The sequence below is a fragment of the Leptonychotes weddellii genome, chromosome 10 (genome assembly GCF_054177405.1).
Source record: "Leptonychotes weddellii isolate Sample4059 chromosome 10, ASM5417740v2, whole genome shotgun sequence".
Taxonomy (NCBI): domain Eukaryota; kingdom Metazoa; phylum Chordata; class Mammalia; order Carnivora; family Phocidae; genus Leptonychotes; species Leptonychotes weddellii.
The window spans coordinates 78,465,939-78,492,035 of NC_138378.1; the positions used below are offsets into that span (position 1 = coordinate 78,465,939).

General features: G+C 45.2%; 2 protein-coding genes across 2 annotated transcripts in view; one reads left to right on the top strand and one right to left on the bottom strand.

Moving 5' to 3' along the window:
- ALMS1 (ALMS1 centrosome and basal body associated protein) overlaps positions 1-12,438 on the top strand; it is a 180,857-nt gene extending 168,419 nt beyond the window's left edge. The window contains exons 17-23 of the mRNA XM_081797285.1: positions 2,680-2,800; positions 4,688-4,891; positions 5,186-5,412; positions 6,343-6,526; positions 7,428-7,491; positions 10,897-10,996; positions 12,066-12,438. Of these exons, the coding sequence (XP_081653411.1) occupies positions 2,680-2,800; positions 4,688-4,891; positions 5,186-5,412; positions 6,343-6,526; positions 7,428-7,491; positions 10,897-10,996; positions 12,066-12,110 (945 nt within the window). The 3' untranslated portion in view covers positions 12,111-12,438. The remainder of the gene's footprint in view (positions 1-2,679; positions 2,801-4,687; positions 4,892-5,185; positions 5,413-6,342; positions 6,527-7,427; positions 7,492-10,896; positions 10,997-12,065) is intronic.
- Positions 12,439-23,385: 10,947 nt separating this feature from the next.
- NAT8 (N-acetyltransferase 8 (putative)) lies at positions 23,386-26,097 on the bottom strand. The gene is made up of 2 exons (XM_031018148.2): positions 26,017-26,097; positions 23,386-24,382 (listed from the first exon to the last, which is right to left on the bottom strand). The coding sequence occupies exon 2, from the start codon at positions 24,304-24,306 to the stop codon at positions 23,617-23,619; it is 690 nt and encodes a 229-aa protein (XP_030874008.2). The 5' UTR covers positions 24,307-24,382; positions 26,017-26,097; the 3' UTR covers positions 23,386-23,616.

A 26,097-nucleotide genomic window follows, 5' to 3' on the forward strand; every position in this document is an offset into this window, starting at 1 on the left:
CGATGCGGGGCCCGATCCCAGGACCCTGAGATCACGACCCGAGCCGAAGGCAGTCGCTTAACCAACTGAGCCACCCAGGCGCCCCAGCTTTGCTTTTTATACTTAACAATCTAGCCTGAAAGTTAGTCCCTTTCAGTACCTAACATGCTTTCTCCTCTTACAGCTGCAGAGAAGGTATAAGGATATTGCCAGTCAGGCCTATCTTCCTCACCACCCTTTCTATCCTCATACATTTTGGGTTTTTTAACATCACAGTAGTCTCTTCGTTTTATGTTAGTTTTTTGCAGTTTATAACCTAAATCATTTGTTCTTACACTTCTGTACTTTCAGAAATGCAAGTGCTCTCAAGTAGAGACAGCTAGTAAAGGGAGGATGTCTTCAGACTCCAGACACAGAGCTTTTTCTATTGTATCAAAGTTGTTGCCATTCCTCCTGCCCAATGTGTAGGGCTTTACAATTACCCCGCGTTTGATTTGGCATCATTCCTGTTTATTATTTTGGATCTTGACAGTCATTTAGGCCCTCCCAGATATGCATCATACAAGAAATCACCTGCTCCCCCTATCTCCAAGACATATATATAAAATGTTAAGAAGGAATAGCCAGAGCTAACCAAGTAACTGGACGCGATAGGTACTTAGTAAATACTTGCTGTTGAATCAAGGAAAACATTCATTAAAAGCCTCTCTGTGTTAATAATAACCTTTGCGGCCTGGGTGGCTCAGTCGGTTAAGCGTCTGCCTTCGGCTCAGGTCATGATCCCAGGGTCCTGGGATCGAGCCCCACATCGGGCTCCCTGCTCGCGGGGAGCCTGCTTCTCCCTCTCTTTCTGCTGCTCCCCCTGCTTGTGCTCTGTCCCTCTCTCTCTCAAATAAATAATAAAATCTTAAAAAAAAAAAAAAGAGTCGTTCAACCAGTTCTGGTTCTACCAACTTATTTTATCATTTAACCCACATAACTCCATCTTGCCCTCAAAGATGTCACGACAAGTTTTGTCATTTTATTGAAATCTACTTGTACTCGACTCCACATTCTTTTGGCTTACCAGTTAGTGACCATATCTACTAGAAAAAAAAAACAGGCTAACCTGGCAGGGCTCATTCTGCCTGCTTTCCTGAGCACTAGCTGAAATGTGCTCATCTTTTCTTTGACCTCCAAATGCTTGCAAATTATTAGATTGGTGATCCGTTCTAGAATTTTACATGTCATCATTGTTAAATCCACCAGTTTGCAATGCTTATCTTTTTGAAAATTAAAACATTTCTTTTCTTTTTTTTTTAAGATTTTATTTATTTGACAGAGAGAGACACAGTGAGAGAGGGAACACAAGCAGGGGGAGTGGGAGAGGGAGAAGCAGACTTCCCATGGAGCAGGGAGCCCGATGCAGGGCTCGATCCCAGGACCCTGGGATCATGACCCGAGCCGAAGGCAGACGCTTAAGGACTGAGCCACCCAGGCGCCCCATGAAAATTAAAACATTTCTTGTCCCCAGATATCTAACATCGCTCCTCTGTTTCAAGTTTCTAAAAGAAACTGTTTCAATTTCCTAAGGGCCCTGGAATATAGTTTATTAGTTCAGGGAGCAGACATTCTCAGTTTCCTTTCCTAACCTGGCCTTCAGTTCACCTTTACCAAACTTGCTTAAGTAGACAAGTACCTGGCATTTATGAAAAATATAAATGCCCAGGCCCCTCCCCTGGAGACGCTACCTCATTGTTCTGGGTTAGGACCCATTCCCCCAGGAGATTGTTGTGATGAACAAGTTTAAGAAACACTGTTTTAGGGGCGCCTGGGTGGCTCAGTTGTTAAGCATCTGCCTTCGGCTCAGGTCATGATCCCAGGGTTCTGGGATCGAGCCCTGCATTGGGCTCCCTGCTCAGCGGGAAGCCTGCTTCTCCCTCTCCCACACCCCCTGCTTGTGTTCCCTCTCTCGCTGTGTCTCTCTCTGTCAAATAAAATCTTAAAAAAAAAAACAAAAAAACACTGTTTTATACATTTTGGTCATCTTTTTGTCATTCACTAACATTCTACCATCAACTTCAATCCATGAGGTTGCCCTTCTTTGCCCTTGTCGCTCTGAACATAATTATAAAGGCCTTTTTGGGTTCTTTAATAATTTTTGCAATACTCCAGTCATTTGGGACTTTTCATGGGGACTTTTAGCTCTTTGTATTTACCTGTGTATAAGTATCTGAGTCTGATCTTACTAGAGAGCACCCTCTGCAGCTCCCCACCCTCTTTAGTCATTCCTAGCCCTCTTTATCTCTCATCAAAATTTTAGAATTTCATTCTGAAGACCCACCAGCCTAATCTTTGGCTAACACCTTCTTCAGAGTTTTTTCAAGCGCTGTGAACATACCCAGTCTTGATGTCTTCCCTTCTTTTTCTTTTTATTTTTTTGAGTTTTCAGAGTCATTGTTTGTTTTTATTATGTTCAGTTAGCCAACATGTCTTCCCTTCTTAAAACAGCTCAGGCCCTTATCCAACCACAGCAGCTTTCCCCTCCCTGTTATAAACGGTGCGGGAGCATGTTCCCATTGTCACAAGCTTTCTGGCAACTTGATCTCAACAACTGGAATCAAATGAGAAAGGGCTTTTGGTGGCTTGTATGTTTTCTTACCCTGTAGATGACTGTGCCATTGACTGCAGGTAATAACAGGGTCTCTTTTGGTTTTCCAGGTGGCAAACCATGTGATTTCTTCTGATTCTGTTTCATCTTCTACCAGTAGTTTCTGTAGCTCAAGCTCTACCCTTGGCAGCAAGCAAAATGTACAAATGTTAAACAAGAGCATACAAGCAGGTAAGTTACCTGAATTTAAACATTTCCATTGAAATACAAGTAGATCTTTAACATATGTTAAGATACTCAACCTCACAATAAAATGAAGATTAAAACTATACTCAAATGCCATTTTTCACCTATCAGACTGGCAGAAATCTAGGTCTGGTAATAAGTTTGTGGGCACAAGTGAGAAGAACTAGGTGCTGTCATACATTCAGGTTGGAAATACAATCCCTAAGACAAGCAATTTGGCAGTTTCAATCAAAATTACTTTGACCTGGCACTTTTACTTTTGGAATTTAGCCTATAGATATGTTGTGCATATGTGCAAAATGACAAGTGTACAGAATTAATCATTGAAGTAGTGTTTATTATAGCCAAAATTAATTTTAATTTTATTATGTTATGTTAGTCACCATACAGTACATCATTAGTTTTTGATGTAGTGCTCCATGATTCATCGTTTGCGTACAACACCCAGTGCTCCGTGCAATACATGCCCTCCTTAATACCCGACACCGGGCTACCCCATCCCCCCCCACAAAACGTTCAGTTTGTTTCTAGGAGTCCATAGTCTTTCATGGTTCGTCTTCCCCTCCAGTTTCCCTCCTTTCATTTTTACCTTCCTTCTCCTAATGTCCTCCATGCTATTCCTTATGTTCCACAAATAAGTGAAACCATATGATAATTGACTTTCTCTGCTTGACTTATATCACTTAGCATAATCTCCTCCAGCCGCATCCATGTTGATGTAAAAGTTGGGTATTCATCCTTTCTAATGGCTGAGTAATATTCCATTGTACTATAAGTAAAATTTAAATCAACTTAGATACCCATCAATAGCCAAATGCTTAAATAAATTATTGTACATCCATATAATGAAACATAGGGTGAGGAAAATCTCTCTACTAATATGACAAGATCTCCAACATTGATAATTAAAAAGAAAAAGCAAAATACTTTAAAAATAAAGGAAGATAGTTGCTTGAATGTGTGCAAAAAATTCTGGGGTTACAAACTGAATGGAGAACAGGAGTGTGAAGGGGGCTTTTCACTTACATTTTTCTCTATCTTTTGATTTTATTTTATTTTTTTTTTTTTAAAGATTTTATTTATTTATTTGAGAGAGAGAGAATGAGAGAGAGCACATGAGAGGGGGGAGGGCCAGAGGGAGAAGCAGGCTCCCTGCCGAGCAGGGAGCCCGATGCAGGACTCGATCCCGGGACTCCAGGATCATGACCTGAGCCGAAGGCAGTCGCTTAACCAACTGAGCCACCCAGGCGCCCCTCTTTTGATTTTATATAACAAAAATAAATGTCGCCCTTGATTTTTCCCCCCTCAAGTCTTGTCTTTGTATCTGTCAACCTCTTCCTTACCTGGTTGACTGACAGGACTATAAGCATTAACTATCTTTCTCACTTGGGATCAGAACTGAAATCCTGGGGCCCCTGGGTGGGTCAGTTAGTTAAGCATCTGCCCTCAGCTCAGGTCATGATCCCAGGGTCCTGGGGTCGAGTCCGCAGGGAGCCTGCTTCTCCGTCTCCCACTCCCCCTACTTATTCTCTCTCTCTCTGTCAAATAAATAAATAAAATCTTTAAAAAAAAAACAACTGAAATCTTTTACCCATTGAATCCATGTTAGTTGTTTTTTTCCCTTTAATATCTAAATTGACTTAGAAATAAAAACCTTCTTTCTTTCTTCTTCCCTCCCTCTCTCTCTCTCCCTCACCGCCTCTGTCTCTCTCTCTCACACCCCTCCACACCACACAGAGGAGGCAGTAGCCTGCATTTTCGAAGGCTTACAGTTTTCATTTACTGAACTGAATACACATGCTAACTAAGTCTCAAGGCTACTCCCAGGATATCTGTGCTACTCCCAGGATATCTGTGGATCTTTTTCCTCAGGTAACTTGGAGATTGTGAACGGTGTCAGAAAACACACTCGAGATGTTGGGATGACTTTCCCAACTCCAAGTTCTAGCGAGGCTAGAATAGAAGAGGACAGTGATGTGACTTCTTGGTCAGAAGAAAAAATAGAAGAGAAAAGACTTCTCGCCAGCTATCTTGGGGATAAAAAGTTAAGGAAGAACAGGCACAGTTGCTGTGAAGGTCAGTTTCTAATTCCAGTTTTATAGCCAAAGAACTAATGAATTTCAAGTCTGTTGCAATGCTAAGATTCTTTATTTCTAAATAACTCTATGTTGACCCCATTTCCCCGAGCACTACCTTGGCACATTTTCAAAGTATCTAGCACTGTAATTACAGTCATGCCTGCAGTTTAGCAAACTCCGGGGCATCCTGGTGGCCTCTGACAGCTGAGTCCCCTGAGAGCCTATATTACACACATGTCTTTGATGAGAAGAATGAAAAATCTTTTTTCTTTATTAAAAATATTTCCCATAGGGGTTTCATGGTTTGTTCCCGTGAAAAATGTAAAGTCTGGTCCTAAGGAAAACCTGCCCAAGCATCATGGCCCTGGTATCTGCTGGTTTGCACCAATAACCAACACCAAACCGTGGAGGGAACCGCTGCGGGAACAGAACTGGCAGGGACAGCACGAGGACAACCGCGGGTCACTAGCAAGCCCAGGGAGAGGCCCACTGAAGCCGTTTGTGAGAGCAACCCTACAGGTGCGGTGACACTGAGTTAATTTTAGCCGTGTGTTGAAGAGGGTCAAGAGGGGAAATACAAAGAAGTTAAGACTGTTGGGCGCCTGGGTGGCTCAGTTGGTTGGGCAACTGCCTTCGGCTCAGGTCATGATCCTGGAGTCCCGGGATCGAGTCCCGCATCGGGCTCCCTGCTCGGCGGGGAGTCTGCTTCTCCCTCTGACCCTCCCCCCTCTCATGTGCTCTCTCTCTCTCATTCTCTCTCTCTCAAATAAATAAATAAAATCTTTAAAAAAAAAAAAAAAGTTAAGACTGTTACTTGGCCTTCCGAAGAACAGTCCTGTCACCCTCATTTCTAGCCCTTCCGCAGTTCATCTGTTCCCACTCTCATCGTTACTCAAAGGCTGCCTCACTGTTAACCCTTGTAAATCGGGCATTGCCCTCTGTACCTGGGACAAGGCAAGAGAAGGGCAGATGTTGTGATGCTGCTCACTGGGGTCGTGGATACCTGCACGTGGAGTGCTCTGGAGGTCTGATGCTTGTGTCAGCCGTTTGTGTGTTCCTCCATTTACATAGCTCCTGTTCTTGCATAGCACAAAGTCCCTTCTTTATATGTACCTTGGGAGCTGAAAGAAATGTCATTTAATAATGTATTTGTTTGAAGGGAAATTTAAAATAGCACAATAGGCTGAGCTCTCGCCCATCGATATTTGGGCAAGTTGTAATTGCCACAGTCTTAGTTCTTGGCTTACTCCAGAGGCATTCTTTGATCCCTCTGATTTTCCTCCTGGAGCTCTCCCCCACAGAGAGTTGTTAGATTATTCAACTCTAGATATTTTCTGCACTTTAGAAACAGGCTCTTCAAACCACTGTGGGGCTGATGCTATTTTCTAAGCCCTTGGAGAACAGGCTGCATCATTAACGTGAGGTCGGGGGGCCTTTTTTCCCCTTCAGGAATCCCTTCAGTTTCACAGACCTGACTTCATCTCCCGCTCTGGGGAGCGAATAAAGCGTCTGAAGCTAATAGTCCAGGAGAGGAAGCTGCAGAACATTTTGCAGAGTGAGCGGGAGGCCCTGTTCAACACTGCGGGAGAGCAGCAGGGCTTCCGGGACCCCACGCGCCCGCTCCTGAAGAGAGGTACTCTCTGCCTCTTCACTTGCCTCTCACGGCTGCAGAGGGCAAGGGCTGCTTCCCAACCGGGGGGGCACTGCTCAGCACCATCCCAGTCACAGGGACAGAAAGGGCCTGCTTGCTTGCTGAGACTCCACTCTCCCTGGGCAGCACACCTGCCCCTTGTGGCTCTCGGTGCTCTCGTGATCCACATAAGCCCAAGTTCTCCTGACCTGTCACTGCATCTTAGAAACCAGAGTGTGCAGTGAGACTGGTGTATTTATAAGGCAGCTGTGGGTCTGTGAGCAAGTTCCAGGATTGCCTGCCTCATGGGGTGGTGGTGGTTGTGGTGAGGGTGATGATGATGGTAATGATGATAATAATAATAATAATATGTAACCCTTACATGTTTGGCCCAGGCACGGTTCTTGTTCAATGCTTATAACACCTCTCTGAGGGAGATGCTATTTAATATCCCTATTTTACAGATGAGAAAACAGAAACGAGAGCTTAAGTCCCTTGCCCAAGATTATACACCTGATAAGCTGGGATTTAAACCCTGATGGGCTCGCTTCAGATTCTGTGCTCCTAACAATTCTGCTAGGTGTAAGATCTCCGTAAAACAATATGTGAACGCTGTGAAAACGACCAAGTGCCACCCACTGCTTTCATCACAGCCTTACTATAAACCGGCCAGTGTTTCTGTTCACACTGGCTAGTCTGTGCCGCCGCGTGTTGTGTCTTCAGCAGCCTGCTGTCACAGTCCCCATAGTCTAACCCTGGCCTTGGCCTTGGCCATTGCTCACCACCCAGTACTGTCAGCTCAAGGTAGGGACACCAAGTCCTAGCAGCTCCTTCTCACAGCTCTTGAGCAACACACCCTTCCCTGTTAAGACACTATCCACTGAAAACCCCTTCTTATGCTTAGGCTTCCTGGATGCCCGGAAGAACAGGCCTGTTGGGAAGAAGGAAATGATTCAGAGGTCTAAGCGGTAAGGACAAAAGAATAAGAGTAATTATAAAAGTATAAATAAGGCCACCAAGTGATCAAGAGCTCTGGCTTGCCCCTAGAATAAAGACGTTATGCTCAAGTTAAAATGTTACGAGAAAATTAGTTGTGAAAGAAGTTTCTTACTTATAGCACTAAAAAAGGAAAGACAAATAGATAGCAGATTGTGGTATGGATGAGTCAGATAAAAACATACAAAGAATTCCCACTAATTTGCATGCCTTAGTCAGGCTTCTCTTTGTTAGAAACCTACATATAAATAAAGATACCTAAAATATAAGATATGAATATTTTGAAATAAAGTGTTTATTTCAGGCATTACCCATTATCCACACAATCACATTTCTAGGAATTTATGCAATACAGTGAAAAATAATGAAATACTAAGACATATTAAGTTAAGCTTCACAAAAAGTCAAGTTTGGGGCGCCTGGGTGGCCCAATCGGTTGAGCGTCTGCTTTCGGCTCAGGTCGCTATCTCAGAGTCCTGGGACCGAGTCCCATGTCGGGCTCCCTGCTCAGTGGGGAGTCTGCTTGTCCTCTGTCTGCCCCTCCACCTGCTTGTGTTCTCGCTCTCTCAAATAAATAAAATCTTAAAAAAAAAAAGAAGTCAAGTTTCAAGCAGTGTACACTGCTACCGTGTGCAGTGTTTAAAAAGTATTTGTGCCTATATAGATGCATATACTTTTATATGCATAGAATATCTCTGGAAGGGTACCCCAAAAAATGGTGATAGCGCTTGCCTTTGGGAAGAAGGACTGAGTGACTAACATATAGAAGTAGGACAAAGACTAATTGTTTGCCTTTTTATACTTGCTGAATTTTGTGCCTTTGCATGCATTAGCAATTAATTAGCAATATGCATGTATCGGTCATGGATTTAATTGACATATAACATTGTGTAAGTTTAAGGTATATAATGGGATGATTTGATGTACGTATATGCAATATGTTTACCACACTAAGGTTAGTTAACATATCCTTTACCTCACATAATTACCATTTTGTTGGTGGTAGTAGTGTTGGTGGGGGTGGTGGGGGTGTTCTTACTGTTATGGTGAGAACATTAAAGGTCTAGCAGTGTTCAAGTATACAGTGCAGTATTGTTAACTAGAGTCACCATGCTGGACCTTAGATCCCCAGAACTTTTTCCTCTTATAACTGGAATTTTGTACCCTTTGACTAACATCTCCTTGTTATCCCCATCCCCCAGCCCCTGGCAACCACCATTCTATTGTCTATTTCAGTGAGTTTGATGTTTTTAGATTCCACATGTAAGTGAGATCATACAGTTTTGCCTTTCTCTATCTGACTTATTTCACCTAGCATAATATCCTCAAAGTCCATTCACGTTGTTGCAAATGTAAAGATTTCCTTCTTTTTTATGACTGGATAATAATATATTATATTTTCTTTATCCATTCATCTGTTGATGGACACTTAGGTTACTTATGGTAGTTCTATTTGTAATTGTTTGAGGAACCTCCACTGTTTTCCCACAGGGGCTGAACCAATTTACATTCCCCACCAGCAGTGCACAAGGGTTCCCTTTTCTCTGCATCCTTACAGATACTTGTTATCTCTTGCTTTTTTTTTTTTTTTAAGATTTTATTTATTTGACAGAGAGAGAGCACAAGCAGGGGAAGCGGCAGAGGCAGAGGGTGAGGGAGAAGCAGGCTCTTCTCTCTTGCTTTTTTAATAATAACCATTCTAACAGGGGCGCCTGAGTGGCTCAGTTGGTTAAGCTGCTGCCTTCGGCTCAGGTCATGATCCCGGGGTCCTGAGATCAAGCCCCACGTCGGGCTCCCTGCTCCACGGGGAGCCTGCTTCTCCCTCTCCCGCTCCCCCTGCTTGTGTTTCCTCTCTCCCTCTCTCTGTCAAATAAATAAATAAATCTTTAAAAATAAATAAATAACCATTCTAACAGGTGTGAGGTGGTATCACATGTGGTTTTCATGAACAGTGACTTTTAAAAACGTAGGTATGTTCTTCTTTGGTCTCGTTCCTGCCCTCCACTGTAGTGTTTTCAGTTAGTGATCGTCTCCTCCATATCCAAAACTGATCTCCCCATTCTCCACTCCCACACTTGCTTGGGCCACCCCCTCATCCAGCTATAGAGCTGGGGAGCAGTCACCTCTAGCCATGTTACCCGCCACTACACATGGGGCCAGCTAGCGCATCCTGAACACTCAGCTTCTTGATTGCTCTGGAACCTGCTCTCACCGCCTTGGTGCAGCCTGGCCCCCACTCTCAGAGGACGCTGTTCTTCCTGGTTCTGCTCTTTATTTTTTTCTCATTTATTTTCCACAGAGCCTCTACGTCATTTTCAGTGATTTTTTTTTCAAATTATAAAAAACTTTGGAAAATATAGAGAAAATGAGAAGAAAATAAATGTCACTGATCATCCTTCCATCTAAACTGAACTGACACTAGTGCTGTTTCTGGCAGGAGTGGGGGTTTTGCAGGGACCTGTATTCACACACACTTATTTTTTCTCAAATTGTTGATCATACTATATATACAGGTTTGTAGCCTGCTTTATTTTGCTCAACATATATATTGTGACATTTTCCCATATCATTAAAAATTCTCAAATTCTTTGAAATATCTTTTTTATGCTTTGTAATAATTCCATTTTATTCCATAATCTGTTTAACTTTTCTTTTGTGGGAAATTTAGATCATTTCCAATTAGAGTATATTTATCAAATGCATGTTTGATCATGTTCCTCCCTACTTAAAATCAGTGGCACCCAATCCTTGATAAGACAGAGCCCAAGGTTTTCACATGGCTACAAGACCCTTCACAGCCCACTTCACCTTCACCTCATCTGCTTCCCACATGATCCCCCACATGCCTCTCTTTGAGGCCTTGACTCTTTCCTACCAATACTCCCTTCTCCTCCCATCCCCTCTCTGCTCCTGTCTTTAAGACTCACCTTTCATTTCGTGGAACTCTGTGTAGCATTTTGTACATAGGGCCATTATTGTACTTTTCTTTCTGTTATTTTCTGGGTGTTTAAAAATATACTAATTAATACATGCTGTTATTTTATATTGAAACTGTCCATTTTTGCATATAGAGTAAAAAGCTGTTACCTCCACTCATTTATCCCACTCCTTTCTCAGAAGTAACCACTATAAGCAAGATTTCTTACGTTTTTATTCATCTGTCTGCCCTCCCAGATCATGAGCACCCCAGGCCAGCATTCTTTGTGTCCAACTGTCTAACAGGAAGCAGGCCCACGACAGAGGCCCCGGGCCTGTGTTTGAGATCTAAATGCCCTGAGAGCAGCAGACCTTAGGGACATGGGGGGAGAAGAGATCATGTCCCTCTGTGTTTGGGTGACCTCACTGCTCTTTGTTTTCCTGCTGGCACCATTCCTAAGGATTTATGAGCAGCTTCCAGAAGTTCAGAGAAAGAGAGACGAGGAGAAGAGGAGACTGGAATATAAGTCATACCGGCTGCGAGCTCAGCTATTCAAGAAGGTCAGTCAGCCCTTGAGCAGGATCCATCAGGTTTATCAGGGGAAAGAGAAATTGAGAGAAACACATCTGACCTGTTTGAATTAACCATATCTGGGAAGTAAACTTAAGGTTGTAATGCATTGTACCACTGCTGAAATTTGGAAGATAAAGGCACCTTTATTTGACTAGACTTCAAATCAAAACATCTAAAAGGCGAATCTAGAAAAGGCACCTTCCAGGCATACATTTGGAACAAAACCAAATTCTATACTTAGGAGTCATGGTGGAAATGTCCAAATCTATCAGAATTGTTGGATTTTCATTCTAGAGTCCCAAATGGTAGTGTTGTGCCCCTTATTGGTAAGTCAAATACCTCTAGAGCTTGTAAAATAAACTGGAAAGTGTCGAGTGTAGCGTAAGAGTTGGCAGCTTGGGGACTCAGAGCCTCAAAGCCACCACCATTTCCTGCCTGTAGCCCAGTGGAATCAGTGGTGCCGCAAGACCCAGACCCTCCGACGCCAGGGAACTTGCTACCAGTATATTCCTTGAGAAGCCAGGCAGGCTACCATGCCTGAAGGTCCATATCCTTCACTGTTCTCATTTCCTTCCCAACCCCTTCACTTCACCACCAGAGGACTCTGAAAGTCAGAATCCAAAAGACGAGTTTATGCCAGACTGATGTGGGATTGGAGAACTGCTTCTGGAGCACACCTGGAGCTGGGCTGGGCCGGGCCCTTCGAGGAGGGGGTCCCCAGGCACCACATGGCCTGTCCAGTGGGTCAGCATCACAGGCCAGGCCTCTCGTTGTGCTCGTATGTTTGAACTGATGGATGGATGGGCCTATCCAGATCATAAGTGATCTGTATCTGTACAGAAATAATAGATAGTGACTATATAGATCATCTTTCCTAAACACTTCAGGAAGAATTTTTTTGCATAATTACCATAGTTTCTGTAACTGGGGAAGATAAACAAGATTTGGATAGAACCCCACTGGTCTCTTCCATGACATGTCTGGGGTGAGGATTGGCTGCCGGCCTCTGATGGCAAGAGTATCTAACTTTTTTCCTGTCTTTCTTTTCTTCCACAGAAAGTGACCAATCAGCTCTTGGGGAGAAAAGTTCCCTGGAACTGATATAAGATTATTTTCCTCACAGTCTTGGAATTATATTTTATCAACCTGAAGAAGCACAGTCCTTACTTTTATGAGTCTGGTTTAATAAAACTTAATTCTTTGTCTACGTTTAATTTAGAAATAGTGAAGTCAGTAGTCTGAGGCAGAGTGGTGATTAGGATTATTAATGGTTTGGGAGCAATACTTTCTCCACAGCGGCCTTGCCCACAGGAATGTTTGTCACAATGATATCATTTCTGAAGTCTAGCCATGAGTGAGTCCCTTTCTGTATGTGTATGTGTTTTTATACTTTTAGAAAATAAATAACTTCTGATTGATTCATAGTAAAGCAAGCAGCAGAGGGTCATTTCTTTACCATCTGGAGATGTTCAGGGAGCTATGCAATGTCTCTCCCGAGGTGTATGGGGAGCCTCAATCTAAAAGCATCAGTCAAGGGAAATGGGCTGTGGGAATGAAATATGGCCTTTTTTTTTTTTTTTAAGATTTTATTTATTTGTCAGAGAGAGAGAGTGCGCGCACACAAGCAGGGAGAGAGGCAAAGGGAGAGGGAGAAGCAGACTCCCCGCTGAACAAGGAGCCTGATATGGGACTCATTCCCAGGGTCCTGGGATCATGACCTGAGCCAAAAGCAGACGTTTAATTGACTGAGCCACCCAGGCGTCCCAAAATACGGCTTTTCTTTACAAACACAGCAGGACATGACAATAGCTCTGCCTTGGGCTTTGTGGAGATGGGGTCTGGTTAGAGTTGCTGTTGGGCATGCCCAGACACTCCCAGCAGACCAGGCACCTTGGGTTGAGAGCCTCCTCTTAGCCTCATTCCAGCTTGCCAGGGGCCTCTAGCCTTTGGTGGATTTTCCTCCGGCTACCCTCTCTTCAGGATTGAAGCCTCAGAGCATTTATCATCACACATGGAACCAACATTTATAACCCGGATAACCACTTCTGAAAAGCATGAATTAATAAACTTAATAATGTACGTAAAGCATGTAATTAATCCTGTAGCCTGGAATGACAGCTAAAGCCCAGAGTTGAGGGGGGGAAGGTGCTAATCGGCCTCATTCAAAATTCAGGGAAGCCCCAGCAAGATAGTAAGGGACCAGCTGCCTCCCCAGCAGACTTCCGCAGAGGCCAAGTTAAACAGCAGACCCTGCCTCCAAGCACAGCTCAGAGGGCGCCACCAAGGCTCCCTTCCTAACCCAGAAGGAGGCTATGAAGAAGGCTCAGACACTGACTGAGCCAGCCAGGCACCTCTGCCTGATCCCTTTGTTTTGCCAGGCCTAACACAATGTGTAGCATGTGTTTGACTCAATAAGGGTTTGTTGGATGACACACAGAGGGTCATCAGTCCAGATTGGAGGCCAGAGGCTCTGGGAAAGACTTCAGGGAGATCTAATTGGTAGGATCCCTGAGGCACCTTAATGTCATGGGGATCTATTTAAACATCTGATCAAGTTTGGAGCTGAATAAGTGACAGCTATATGGAAAAAAAAAACTAAACAACAACCCCAAAAAAGATAATTCCAAGGAAAAGAAAACAAAAATCTACATAAAAGAATAAGCAATCATAGTTTTACTATGTAGCTTAGCTTAAAATAAACACAGAATATTGATGTTCCCCGACCAGTGGTCTAATCTCTTTGGGAAACTGGGGAGTGGGAAGGATGCACATGCGTGACGTAGACATGGCCTCGACTCCCAAAAAGTAGTCCACAGACAAGCTTAAAACTGAGGATTAGGAAGAAGCCACACAAGTCCCTTAAAGACATGGAAATAAATGAGACCTGAAACCATAAAAATCCTAGAAGAGAGCACAGGCAATAATTTGACGTCAGCCATAGCAGCATTTTTCTAGATAGGTCTGAGGCAAAAGAAATAAAAGCAAAAGTAAACTATTGGGACTACATCAAAATTAAAAGCTGCACAACAAAGGAAATAACAAAACACCCTACTGATGGGAGAAGATATTTGCAAATGACATCCCATAAGGGGTTTTACAACTCAATAAAACACACACACACACACAAATACAATTAAAAATCGGCAGAAGACATGAACAGGCATTTCTCCAAAGACATCCAGATGGCCAACAGATGACATGAAAAGATGCTCAACATCAGTCATCATCAGGAAAATGCAAATCAAAACCACAATGAGATATCACCTCACACTTGTCAGAATGGCTAAAATAAAAAAAAAGGAAACAAGTGTTTGCAAGGATGTGGAGAAAAAAGAACCCTCTTGCACTGTTGGTGGGAATGCAAACTGGTACAGCCACTCTGGAAAACAGTATGGAGGTTCCTCAAAAAATTAAAAATAGAATTACCATGTGATCCAGTAATTCTACTAGTAGATATTTACCCAGAGAATATGAAAACACTTATTCGAAAAGATAAATGCACCCCTATGTTTATTGCAGCATTATTTACAGTAGACAAGATATGGAAGCAACCCAAATGTCCCATCAATAGACGAATGGATAAAGACAAGGTGGTACATACACACACACACACACACACACACACAATGGAATATTACTCAGCCATAAAAAAGAATCAAATCTGGTCACTTGCAACGACACGGATGGATCTGAAGGGTATAATGCTAAGCTGAATAAGTCAGAAAAAGACAAATACCATATGATTTCACTCATATGTGGAATTTAACAAAAAAGACAAACCAAGAACCTGTCTCTTAACTATAGAGAACAAATTTAGGGTTACCAGAAGGGAGGTGGGTTGGGGGATGGGTTAAGAAGGTGATGGAGATTAAGGAGTGCACTTATGATGAGCACTGGGTAAGGTATGGAAGTGCTGAATCACTATATTATACACCTGAAACTAATAACACTGTATGCTAATTATACTGGAATTTTTAAAAAAGTGTTTTAAAGATACAGAAGTTGAGTGTGCACAGGGAAGTGTAGAGCTGCTCTTACACAGCACAAATCTGTAGAACTCTGACTCTTGAAAATAGTTGGGCACATACATAATTTTGAGAGAAATAAAAACAAAACTAAAGACTTAAATGTGAAGGGCAAAACAAAAAATTTAGAAGTAAATATAGGAAAGTGTCTCTAAAGAAAAAATGTCTTAAGGAACAAAGCACAAACCATAAAGAAAAAGAGTGATAAATTCAATTAATGAAATGTAAAAATTCTATATTAAAAGACACCATAGGGGCGCCTGGGTGTCTCAGTTAAGCATCCAGCTCTTCATTTCAGCTCAGGTCACGATCTCAGTTTTGTTAGATTGAGCCCTGTGTCAGGCTCCATTCTGGGCTTGGAGCCTGCTTAAGATTCTCCCTCTCCCTCTGCCCTTCCCCACCCCCATAAATGAATGAATGAATGAACAATTAAAAATAGTAAATAAAGATAGAAAATACAGGGCACAAAACAGAAGATAATTATAGCACATGTAACCAACAAAGGATTTGTATCCAAAATATATCATGAACTCCTATGAGTCATTTGTTTTTAAAGATAATCTATAGAAAGATGGACTAAATAAAAACATGAGCAGGCAGTTTCACAGAAGAACAAATACAACTGGCCTGTACAAATATGATAAATTGCTTTAACTTTATTATTAATTGGAAATGCACATTATTAGCAGAATACTCGATGCAGGGGCGCCTGGGTGGCTCAGTCGTTGAGCGTCTGCCTTCGGCTCGGGTCATGATCCCAGGGTTCTGGGATCGAGCCCCACATTGGGCTCCCTGCTCAGGGGGAAGCCCACTTCTCCCTCTCCCACTCCCCCTGCTTGTGTTCCCTCTCTCACTGTCTCTCTCTGTCAAATAAATAAATAAAATCTTTAAAAAAAAAAAAAAAGAATGCTCCATGCAGGCCTCTTGGATATGCATGCATGTCCCAAATCTGGTCCTCAGAAAACACTTGCTCATCCTCTGTCCCAGCAAACTCTGGGAGTGCAGGCCAACCCCAGGATGTTAGCCAGGCTAGTCTCCGCATTCACCCTCTGGATTTCTCTGGTGTGAGTCAATCTTCTGAAGCTCTTTACCTACAGGGAATGCATATCAACCTGTCCAAGCGGTGAAGGCCTGCCTAGATCTGGGATCATATTCACCTACATTGTAATTCCTTTCTGAAATGGCCCTTGCCCTATGGTAAAACAAATTATCATAAATTAACCCAGTCTGGTGTGTTTTTCTGTAGAGCCTGGAAGAAAAGGCAGAGGGGAAAGAGCCTGGTCCATACCTCCTCTTCCTCCTCCTAGACTTTGGAAGTCAAAGATGGCAGCCTATGGACTCAACTCGAGTTTTGAATTCTGGGTAGTGGGGAACACCTGGCTGCCTCAGTTGGTAAATCATTTGACTCTTGATCTCGGGGTTGTGAGTTCAAGCTCCACACTGGGGGTAGAGATTACTAAATAAATACATAAACTTAGAATTCTGGGTAGTGTCCACAGTTGGGCTGCCAGATTTAGCAAATTAAAATCAGGACTCCTAGGAAATTTAATTTTAAATGAACAAATGATTGTTCATTTAAGTCCTGTGCTATATTTGAAACACTAAAAAATTACCCACTGTTCTTGTGAAATTCAAATTTACTGGGGTGTGTCCATTTTTTTATCTGGCAACTGGAGCCCACAGGGATTAGGGGCAGCCTAAGCTGATGCCGGGAAAATGGGGAAGGGGAGAGAAGAGACCAAGAGAGTCCCCACTTATATCAGGAAGTCTCATCAGGGAAACCCAAGGGTGCTAAATGCCCAGGAAGAAATATGAATCTGTCTCAAGTCATCCAGAGAGATTTTGGAAAGCTAGCCTTGAAGAGGATAGATCTACTGACGGGCACCAACTTGATAGAGAAGTGGCGGGCAGGACAAGGCCAGCCTTCCATATGCGGTGACCCCATCAGCACAACAAAGCAAAAGTCACTATTATAAAAACAGTTTTTAATTAAATTCAGGATGCAAAGAAATTAGATAAAAATCCAAAAAGATAAAAGTTTAAAAACAGTAATTGAGCAGTAAGGGGAAAAAGAATTAAACACAAAAGGACAACAATCATGTGGTCCATTTATATGAGGTACCTGGAATAGGCGAATCATAGAGACAGAAAGTAGCATAGTGGTTACCATGGGCTGGAGGAGGGAGGACAAAGAGCTGGTGTTTGGTGGGTCCAGAATCTGTCTGGAATAGTGAAAGTAGATGGTGGCGATTCTTACACGGCAAAGTGAATGTACCTGATGCTACTGAATCATACATTTAAAAATGGTTAAAATGCCAAATTCTATGTTAGGTATATTTTTCACAATAAAAGATAAATGAAATATAATGAAGGAATTACAACATATAAGAAATAAAAATCACAAACATCAAGATATTTGTAAAAGATATAGCTTGGGATTGAAAAGCCTAAATTAAAACATTTAAAATGTCAACAGAAGAGAAATTTTAAAGGCATGATTTTTTTTTAAAAATGAAATAATTTTTATTTATTTTTTTAATATTTATTTGACAGAGAGAGACACAGCGAGAGAAGGAACACAAGCAGGGGGAGTGGGGGAGGGAGAAGCAGGCTTCCCGCTGAGCAGGGAGCCCGATGCGGGGCTCGATCCCAGGACCCTGGGACCATGACCTGAGCCTAAGGCAGACGCTTAACGACTGAGCCACCCAGGCGCCCCTTAAAAAAATGAAATAATTTTTAAAATATGTGATGAAGCCAGGAGTTTATAAATTAAGGTAGTATACATATAACAAACATTTTAGAAGGGGGAAAATAAAAATGGTCAGGAAGCCTAAGAGCAGATCAATTAAGCTAAAACAATTCAATAGACAAACTACATACTGTCAACAGTAAGGACAAAATACACTTTAAATCATTTGAAAGGAAAACAAGGTAGCAGTTTGAAAGTATGCGATGAGAAAGAAAATGAAGGGCATGCTGTACAGGCGAGCAGCTGGAGAGACACGGTGACCTCCCAGATGGGAATCTGTGTGGTGGGCAGCACCCAGCCCCCAGCAGCTTTGTCCTGTTCACCGTCCTCCCCTCACCAGGCAGGTGTGGGCCGCAGTTCAGCTTCCCATGCCCACTCTGGAGTCCCTCATATCCAACTGGAGCTCAAGTTCAAAGATTCCCCAGGATCCAACTTCATCAAGGATCCAGGCTCCTCATGCCTTCAGTGGTTGGGGGAAAGGGCCCCTCCCCCATGTCGCACCCAACAGAGGACAGACGCCCCTCCTCTTCCCCTCCCACCTCTCAGAATGCCCCATGGAGAGAGCTCTGCTGGCACCCACTGTCCTGCCTAACCTTGCTCCCCTGACCCCTCCCAGGCTTCTGGTAGGATCTGGGCTGTCCCAGCTTCCCCTTAGGGTGCTCTGCCCTCCTGTTCCCTAGACCCACACGCCATGAGGGTGCTCACTTTTTCCCTCGGGCACTTCTCTACCTCATTGGGCATCTGCCAATCTGTCAAACAGCTGGTGCCCCTCCCCTCTGGTTCACACCCCAGGGAGTGAAAATGCCCCCAGAGGGGAGACGTTGGCTGGAGAGAGGAACCTTTAGGTCCTGCTCTCCCCTATGAGCTTTCTCTAGCCGTAGCTCTAGGTGACTTGGCCCGCAGGGGCAGTGCCCCTGTTTAATTTCCTCTAATTAGTGCTCAAAGTAGATGCTGTCTTCCCCAGTCAGCCGCTAGCTTTATTTTTTTTATTACGATTTTATTTATTTATTTGACAGAGCCGGAGAGCACAGGCAGGGGGTGTGGCAGAGGGAGCAGGAGAAGCAGGCTTCCCGCTGAGCAGGGAGCCCGATGCGGGGCTCGATCCCAGGACCCTGGGATCATGACCTGAGCCGAAGGCAGGTGCTTAACTGACTGAGCCACTCAGGTGCCCCAGCCACTAGCTTTAAAACCCTGGTCTGCCACCTGGTCACAGGTCCATATTTCCTGCATAATTGTTCCTAAAATAAACTTCGTATAATAAGACTCATATTTAGCAAAATCTAAACTAGGTTATCCTCAGGATATAGAGCTGAGCATTTTCACACTGATTTTGTTCAGAAGGTAACCACCTGGTTTATGATACATGGAAAATGTATTCATTAACCTTCCTAATAATGTCTCCCCATTAAAAATTCACTATGTTCCCACTGTATCTTAAATGTTTTGTTGTTGTTGTTTTCTGGTTTAAAAAAAAAAAATTAACTCTGGCCAAAAGGTGGAGACAACCATAATGTCCATCAAGAGATAAATGGATGAACAAAATGTGTGTGCGTGTAATATACCATATTACTCAGCCTTCAAAAGGTAATGAAATTCTGATATATTCTACGATATGGATAAACCTTAAAAAAACATTGTTAAGTGAAATAAAGCCACGCACAGAGGACAAATACTGTATGACTCCACTTAAACGAGGTACCTAGAGTAGGCAAATTCCTAAAAAGGTGGAATAGTGGCTGCCGGGGGCTGGGAGGAGGGGGTGAAGAGGGATTATTGCTTCGCGGGTACAGAGTTTCTCTTTGGGGTATTGAAAAAATTCAGGAAATAGTGATGATAGTTGCACAACATTTTGAATGTAGTTAATGCTACTGAACTACACATTTAAAATTTGTTAAAATGGTCAATTTTATGTGATGTATATGTTGTCACAATATTACAAATGTGAGGAGGAGGAAGAAGAGGCACGGCAGAGCGAGGGAGCACAGACCTTCCTGCAGGTACTCACACGGGCACACACGTGTGCCAGACAGAAGAGGCATATGCCCGGCGGGCAAAACCAAAAACAAACTTACCCTAGTTTAACCAGTACACTGTTACATAAAAGGAAACTGGATGTTCTTAAAGTTTTACCAAGTTCAGAATAAAACCTCATCTTTGAAATTGAACAAATTACTTATTAGCTGAAGAAAGGTAAAAGGAAGTTTGGAGTCAGCATTCTATGGTTTTTTACAGCTGGGCCCAAGTCACTGACCTCTAAAATCATCTTGGACCACACCCTCCCTCCTTCCTACTTGCTGGAAAACTATCAGTCCCCTACACTTGCCCAAAGGGGTCCTTGCACAAGTCACAGAGCTGCACTTTGCCATTCCCTGCAAGCCACTGCCTTGCCTCTGTCTGCATTCCCCTAAGCCCAGTTCAGGAAAAGCACTTTCTCCTCCAATTCCACCCCCTTCTCTCAAACACACACACAAAGCCAACAACATCCTACCTCTGCCAGAGTTCCGGGCCCACGGGCACTGACTATGACTCAGATTCCCAGGAAAGCGTCAGCCATCAGCTCTTGCTCCACAGAAGTGTACGTAGGTGTCCTCAAGACTTCTCTATCAGTGGCCTTGGGGTTGCAGGTGGCACCTTGCCCATCCTTTGCTTGGTTGGGACAGACTCATGGCCAGCTGTAATTCCCATAACAATTTCTCAACATCTCTGCTGTCTCCAACCTTTTGTATCCTCCCTTTGGGTTTTAGAGCCATCTGAGCTCTTCCTTTTTTATCTCTAAAAACTTTTTACAGGTGAATTTCATATAACATAAAGTTAACAGTTTTAAAGTGTACCCTTCGGTGGCATTTAGTACATTCACAATGTTGTGAAACCACCACCTATATCGAGACTTGAAACATTTCCATTGCCCCAAAAGAAAACCTGCAGCCATCACTCTCCATTTCCCCTCCCCCGCAACACCCCTGGAAACCCCCTAAATTGTCTTGGTCACCTCCTTTGGAATTTCCACATTTCGGTCTCAGATCTTATTTCTTATCTCTTATACCTGGTGCCTGGCCTGAAGCTCCGGTTTAACTTTCCATTATCCTTAGCCCACTATCTTGACCTAAATACCCTCCCTCCAATTCACCAACACAAACACGTTCACTTGTCCGGCCTTGGGCCCCTTTCCTGAACTCTGCAGGGAAGCACTGCTTCAAACTCCACTGATCAAGAGTGTGGATTATGGGCGCCTGGGTGGCTCAGTTGGTTGAGCGACTGCCTTCGGCTCAGGTCATGATCCTGGAGTCCCGGGATCGAGTCCCGCATCGGGCTCCCTGCTCGGCGGGGAGTCTGCTTCTCCCTCTGACCCTCCTCCCTCTCATGCTCTCTGTCTCTCATTCTCTCTCTCGCAAATAAATAAAAAAAAGAGTGTGGATTATGGTCTGGAGAATATGAGCAAAGGAGTAGCATCCAGGACAGGCCTGGCCTCTGTCCCTGGCTGTTAGAGCACCCTCTCTGTGGATCAGGCAATAGGGAGCAGTGGGGTCCACTGACTTCCTCTGCCTGAGGTGGGGCCAGAGGCTCATGGGAAGCCATCCACCAGTCAGTGGGGTGGGTGCCCTTTTGATGTTCTTTGTCCAGTACCCCCACCATCTCCACTCTTATGACAATATATCACCCCTTGCTGCCTCCTGGTTTCTCAGCCCCTATGGCCTGTAAGCCCCTGGAGGGCATGGACCACGTCTACGTGGGATTAGCAGTACCAATTAATTGTCACTTAAGAAAACTTTCAAAGCATCGGGACCACTGTGGGCCTCCCCCATCTCTAGCACCAGCTGGTGCCCACTTGGGAATTCCTCCTGAGGGGTGGCCTGATGGGCCGAGGACAGCTGGTGGGAACCTCCTCTTCCTCTACTGCTCGGAGAGGCTGGGCCCCTGCCATTAACTAGAAGCTGGAGCTGGGAGGTAACAGGAGCTTGATTTAAAACGAGGGGTGGAAGTTGGGGGCACAGTGTAACAGGAGATTTACATGGTCCAGTCTTCTGAGGAGCACACAGGGAAGGTGCAAAGGCTGCAGGCGTGGAAGAGGTAGAATGCCTGGCAGAAGGGACCATGGGTCATCCGAGGCTAGGGAGAAAAGAGACCCAATGGAGGGTGGCATAGTTGAGGCCCATGGTCTTGGGTAACAAAACATGAATGTTTTGTTAAACGTTTCATTTGATGAAAGTCCCCATTTAGGGGAAAAGTACCTGTAGCAATGCCAGTTGGCGGATTCGGGCCTGTTTGTGGCCTGACTGACCCTTCACGAGAGATAAGCCATGAGCAGGCATGGGAGTATGTCACAAGACCCAGACTGAAAGGGTGCCTGGACTTCCCGGGTCCAGGGGACTCACTGGATCCTGGGACTCAGCCTCTGGGTCAGGAGACCCGGTGCCAGGGATGACCTAGCTGGACAAGGTGGACAGTGGGGCACACACCACTTTGCCTCTGTATCAGAGGGTCAGGCCTGAGGCTTCTGTAAAAATCTGGAATCTCTGAGCACTTGGGGACAAGAGGCAGGGTCCCAGGTGTGGCAGGTCTGGGAAATTCACCAATCCCATTTCCTCTTCCCGGACACACACATTCTCAGCCTCCCTTCAGGCATATTAGGGCGATGTGACTGGGGCCTGGCCAGTGGGGTGGGGGCTGCATCACTTCTCAGTCTAGCCCGTGTTAAAATCCCACTCCCTGTCCCGGGCTGCCTCCTTCCCTTTCAGTGGAGATGGTGTGTTGGGGGCCAAAGCAGGCTGATGGCATTGTGGGCCCCAGTCCTTCTCCCAGGATTCTTCTCCATCTCTGTCTCAGCACCCCTTGCTGTGTGACTTCAGCTCCTCTCACTAACGAGGCAGGGCCCATTTCTCTTCCCGAGTCCGGAATGTCAGCAGATGTGACACCTGAGAAGCTTGAAAAAGCATTTGCTTGTTTCTGCTTCACTTTCTGGTCCCCTGCAATTATCTTAAAACCATCGCTGAGTTGCGTGCTGGAAAATGAGCTGGCCCAGTAGCCCTGTCACTCCAGCCAATCCCACAATGATATGTGAAGTGGGCTGTTTGAGACCAAAAGGGCTGCCAGCCAAGTCCAGGCTAAATTGTGGATGGTGGACACGTGAACTAAAGAAATGTTTATTTGGGGACACCTGGGTGGCTCGGTCGTTAAGTGTCTGCCTTCGGCTCAGGTCATGATCCCAGGGTACTGGGATCGAGCCCCGCATTGGGCTCCCTGCTCGGCGGGAAGCCTGTTTCTCCCTCTCCCACTCCCCCTGCTTGTGTTCCTGCTCTCGACACTCTCTCTCTCTAATAAATAAAATCTTTAAAAAAATAAAAATAGGGGCACCTGGGTGGCTCAGTCGTTAAGCGTCTGCCTTCGGCTCAGGTCATGCTCCCAGGGTCCTGGGATCGAGCCCCGCATCGGGCTCCCTGCTCCGCAAGAAGCCTGCTTCTCCCTCTCCCACTCCCCCTGCTTGTGTTCCCTCTCTCGCTGTGTCTCTCTCTGTCAAATAAATAAATCTTTAAAAATAAAATAAAATAAAATAATAATAAAAATAAAAAATAAAATAAAGAAATGTTTATTTGTGTGCGTTTATTGGTTTGTTTTAACTCAGCCTTCTCGTGGCACTGGATAAATCAAACAGTGGCCACCCCAAAAGACAGAAAGGAGCAGAACCCTCCCCGCCCCACCCCCCGGGGCTTCCCACAGAAGGAACAGTGAGCTCTCACTGTGCTGTCACACTGAGGCTTCGGGGTTTGCTTGCTACCTCAGCAGAGCCAGCCCTCTCCTGACTAAGCCCCCAGGAACTGGATCACCGGCCCCCCTCCTACTCCTGTGCCTGAGAGGCCTGAGCAGAGGGCAGGTGGTAGACAAACATAACCGAAGGAATAGCAATTAGGCTCCAGCTCAGGGAGAAGAAGAACTGGTGCGTCTTCTGGAAGCCCATGCGCTGGTAGAGGGCCAAGGCCGAATGCTGCAGCACGCTGGTGATGAGGACGACTTGGCGGTAGCCCTGGTCGCGCGCGAACTGCAGGACGGTCCTGACCAGGGCTTTCGCTATCCCCTGATGCCGCCACCCCGAGGCCACGCACAGGTGAAACAGCTGCAATTGCTCCTTGGGCAGGGGGCGCTCCTCGATGGGCAGCACGCCCACGATGCCCACCACCTGCCCCTCAGCCTCGGCCACCCAGAAGCAGGAGCCAGGCTCACTCAAGTAGGACTTGCTGATGTCGGACATGTCTGTGCGCAAGCACATGACTTTAAACTTGCTCCAGGGGTATTTGGAGAGGAATCTCAGAGCAGTGAGGAGGGTGAAGCTGGCTAGGAGGGCCAGGAGCCAGGAGCCAGAGACCAGGAAAAGGGCGAGGGGCACCCCAAGCAAGAGCACCAGGGTTTGGGGCAGCTTCAGGACGTGGCGGAAGGTGGTGGGGACGTACTCATCCATTGCCCGGGAGAACAAGTCCAGGACCTGTGTGCGGTGGCTCTCCCGGTATTTGCGGATGTGGTAAGGAGCCATGGAGGTCTGCTGTGCCTGAACCTCAAATGCCGCGAGGGAGTGAGCCAGGTGTCCCTGCACACCCTTCCTGGCAGCCCTGGGGAAGACAAAGGAAGCCAGGTAAGTGCCCCATCTCTGCCACCTCCCAGGAGTGGGGGAGACCCTGCTCAAGGGCATTTCTGCTTTTGCCCTAGAGGATGTAGGCAACAGCCACTGGGAGGTGTAGGGTCAGAATGATTTGCGTATGATCTTGGCTCCATCCCTTTCTAGTTGTGTAACCTTGGTATGTCACCTAACTTCTCTGAACCTGTTTCTTCATCTGTAGAACAGAGTAAAACAAAAACCTGCCTTCTGAGATTGTTTTGAGGATTTAATAAAATAACACATACAGGAGCACCTGGGTGACTCAGTTGGTTAAGCATCTGCCTTCGACCCCAGTCATGATCTCAGGGTCCTGGGATCGAGCCCTGGGTCGGTCTCCCTGCTCAGCGGGGAGTCTGCTTCTCTCTCTCTCTCTGCCCCTCCCCCTGCTCATGTTCATGCTCTCAGATAAATAAATAAATAAATAACCTTTTAAAAAATAAAATAAAGGGGCGCCTGGGTGGCTCAGTCGGTTAAGGGTCTGCCTTCAGCTCGGGTCATGATCCCAGGGTCCTGGGATTGAGCCCCGCATCGGGCTCCCTGCTCAGCGGGAAGCCTGCTTCTCCCACTGCCGCTCCCCCTGTTCGTGCTCTCTCTCTCTCAAATAAATAAATATCTTTAAAAAAATAAAAACACATACAAAGCTCTGGTATATAAAATACCCTTTTCTCCACCCTCTTTCCCCTTTTACTGGCTCACTTATCTTCTTGGTATGTTGGAGCAGCACCACACAACAGCCAGACCATGTGTCCCCCTGCCTTTTGGTCCCTAGAGAGGGACCATATATGGCAGGAATCCTGTGTTCCCAAGTTCTTTTTTTTTTTTTTTAAAGATTTATTTATTTATTTATTTATTAGAAAGAGAGAGAGAGCATGAGGGGGGAAAGGTCAGGGGGAGAAGCAGACTCCCCGCCGAGCAGGGAGCCCGATGCGGGACTCGATCCCGGGACTCCAGGATCATGACCTGAGCCGAAGGCAGTCGCTTAACCAACTGAGCCACCCAGGCGCCCCTTTTTTGTTTTTTAATATATTTTTTAAAGATTTTTTTTTGACAGAGAGCACAAGCAGAGGGAGCGGCAGGCAGAGGGAGAGGGAGAAGCAGGCTCTCCACTGAACAGACAGCCTGATGCAGGGCTCGATCCCAGGACCCAAGATCATGACCTGACTTGAAGGCAGACGCTCAACCAACTGAGCCACCCAGGCGCCCCCAAGTAAAAGTTTCAACAAACGCTCCTTCCCCCTTGATTGCAAATTTTAGGCTGCTGAGGTGGCATAAGAGTCAAACATCAGGGCGCCTGGGTGGCTCAGTCGTTAAGTGTCTGCTTTCGGCTCAGGTCATGATCCCAGGGTCCTGGGATCGAGTCTCATGTCAGGCTCCCCACTCAGCGGGGAGTCTGCTTCTCCCTCTCCCTCTGCCTCTCCCCTGCTTGTGCTGTCAAATAAATAAGTAAGTAAGTAAGTAAGTAAATAAATAAATAAAATCTTAAAAAAAAAGTCAAACATCAAAAAAGTCCCAGACTTGATACCCAGAGGAGTGTCCGAGGCTCCAGGCCTCTCTCAAGACGCTGTCCTTCAACCTGAGTCCTCTCACCTGCTATCACAACAGACTTGAATGTCCAGGGCAGTGACAGGATGGCCTCTGCTCTCAGCCTCTGACTGACATCCAGGAGAG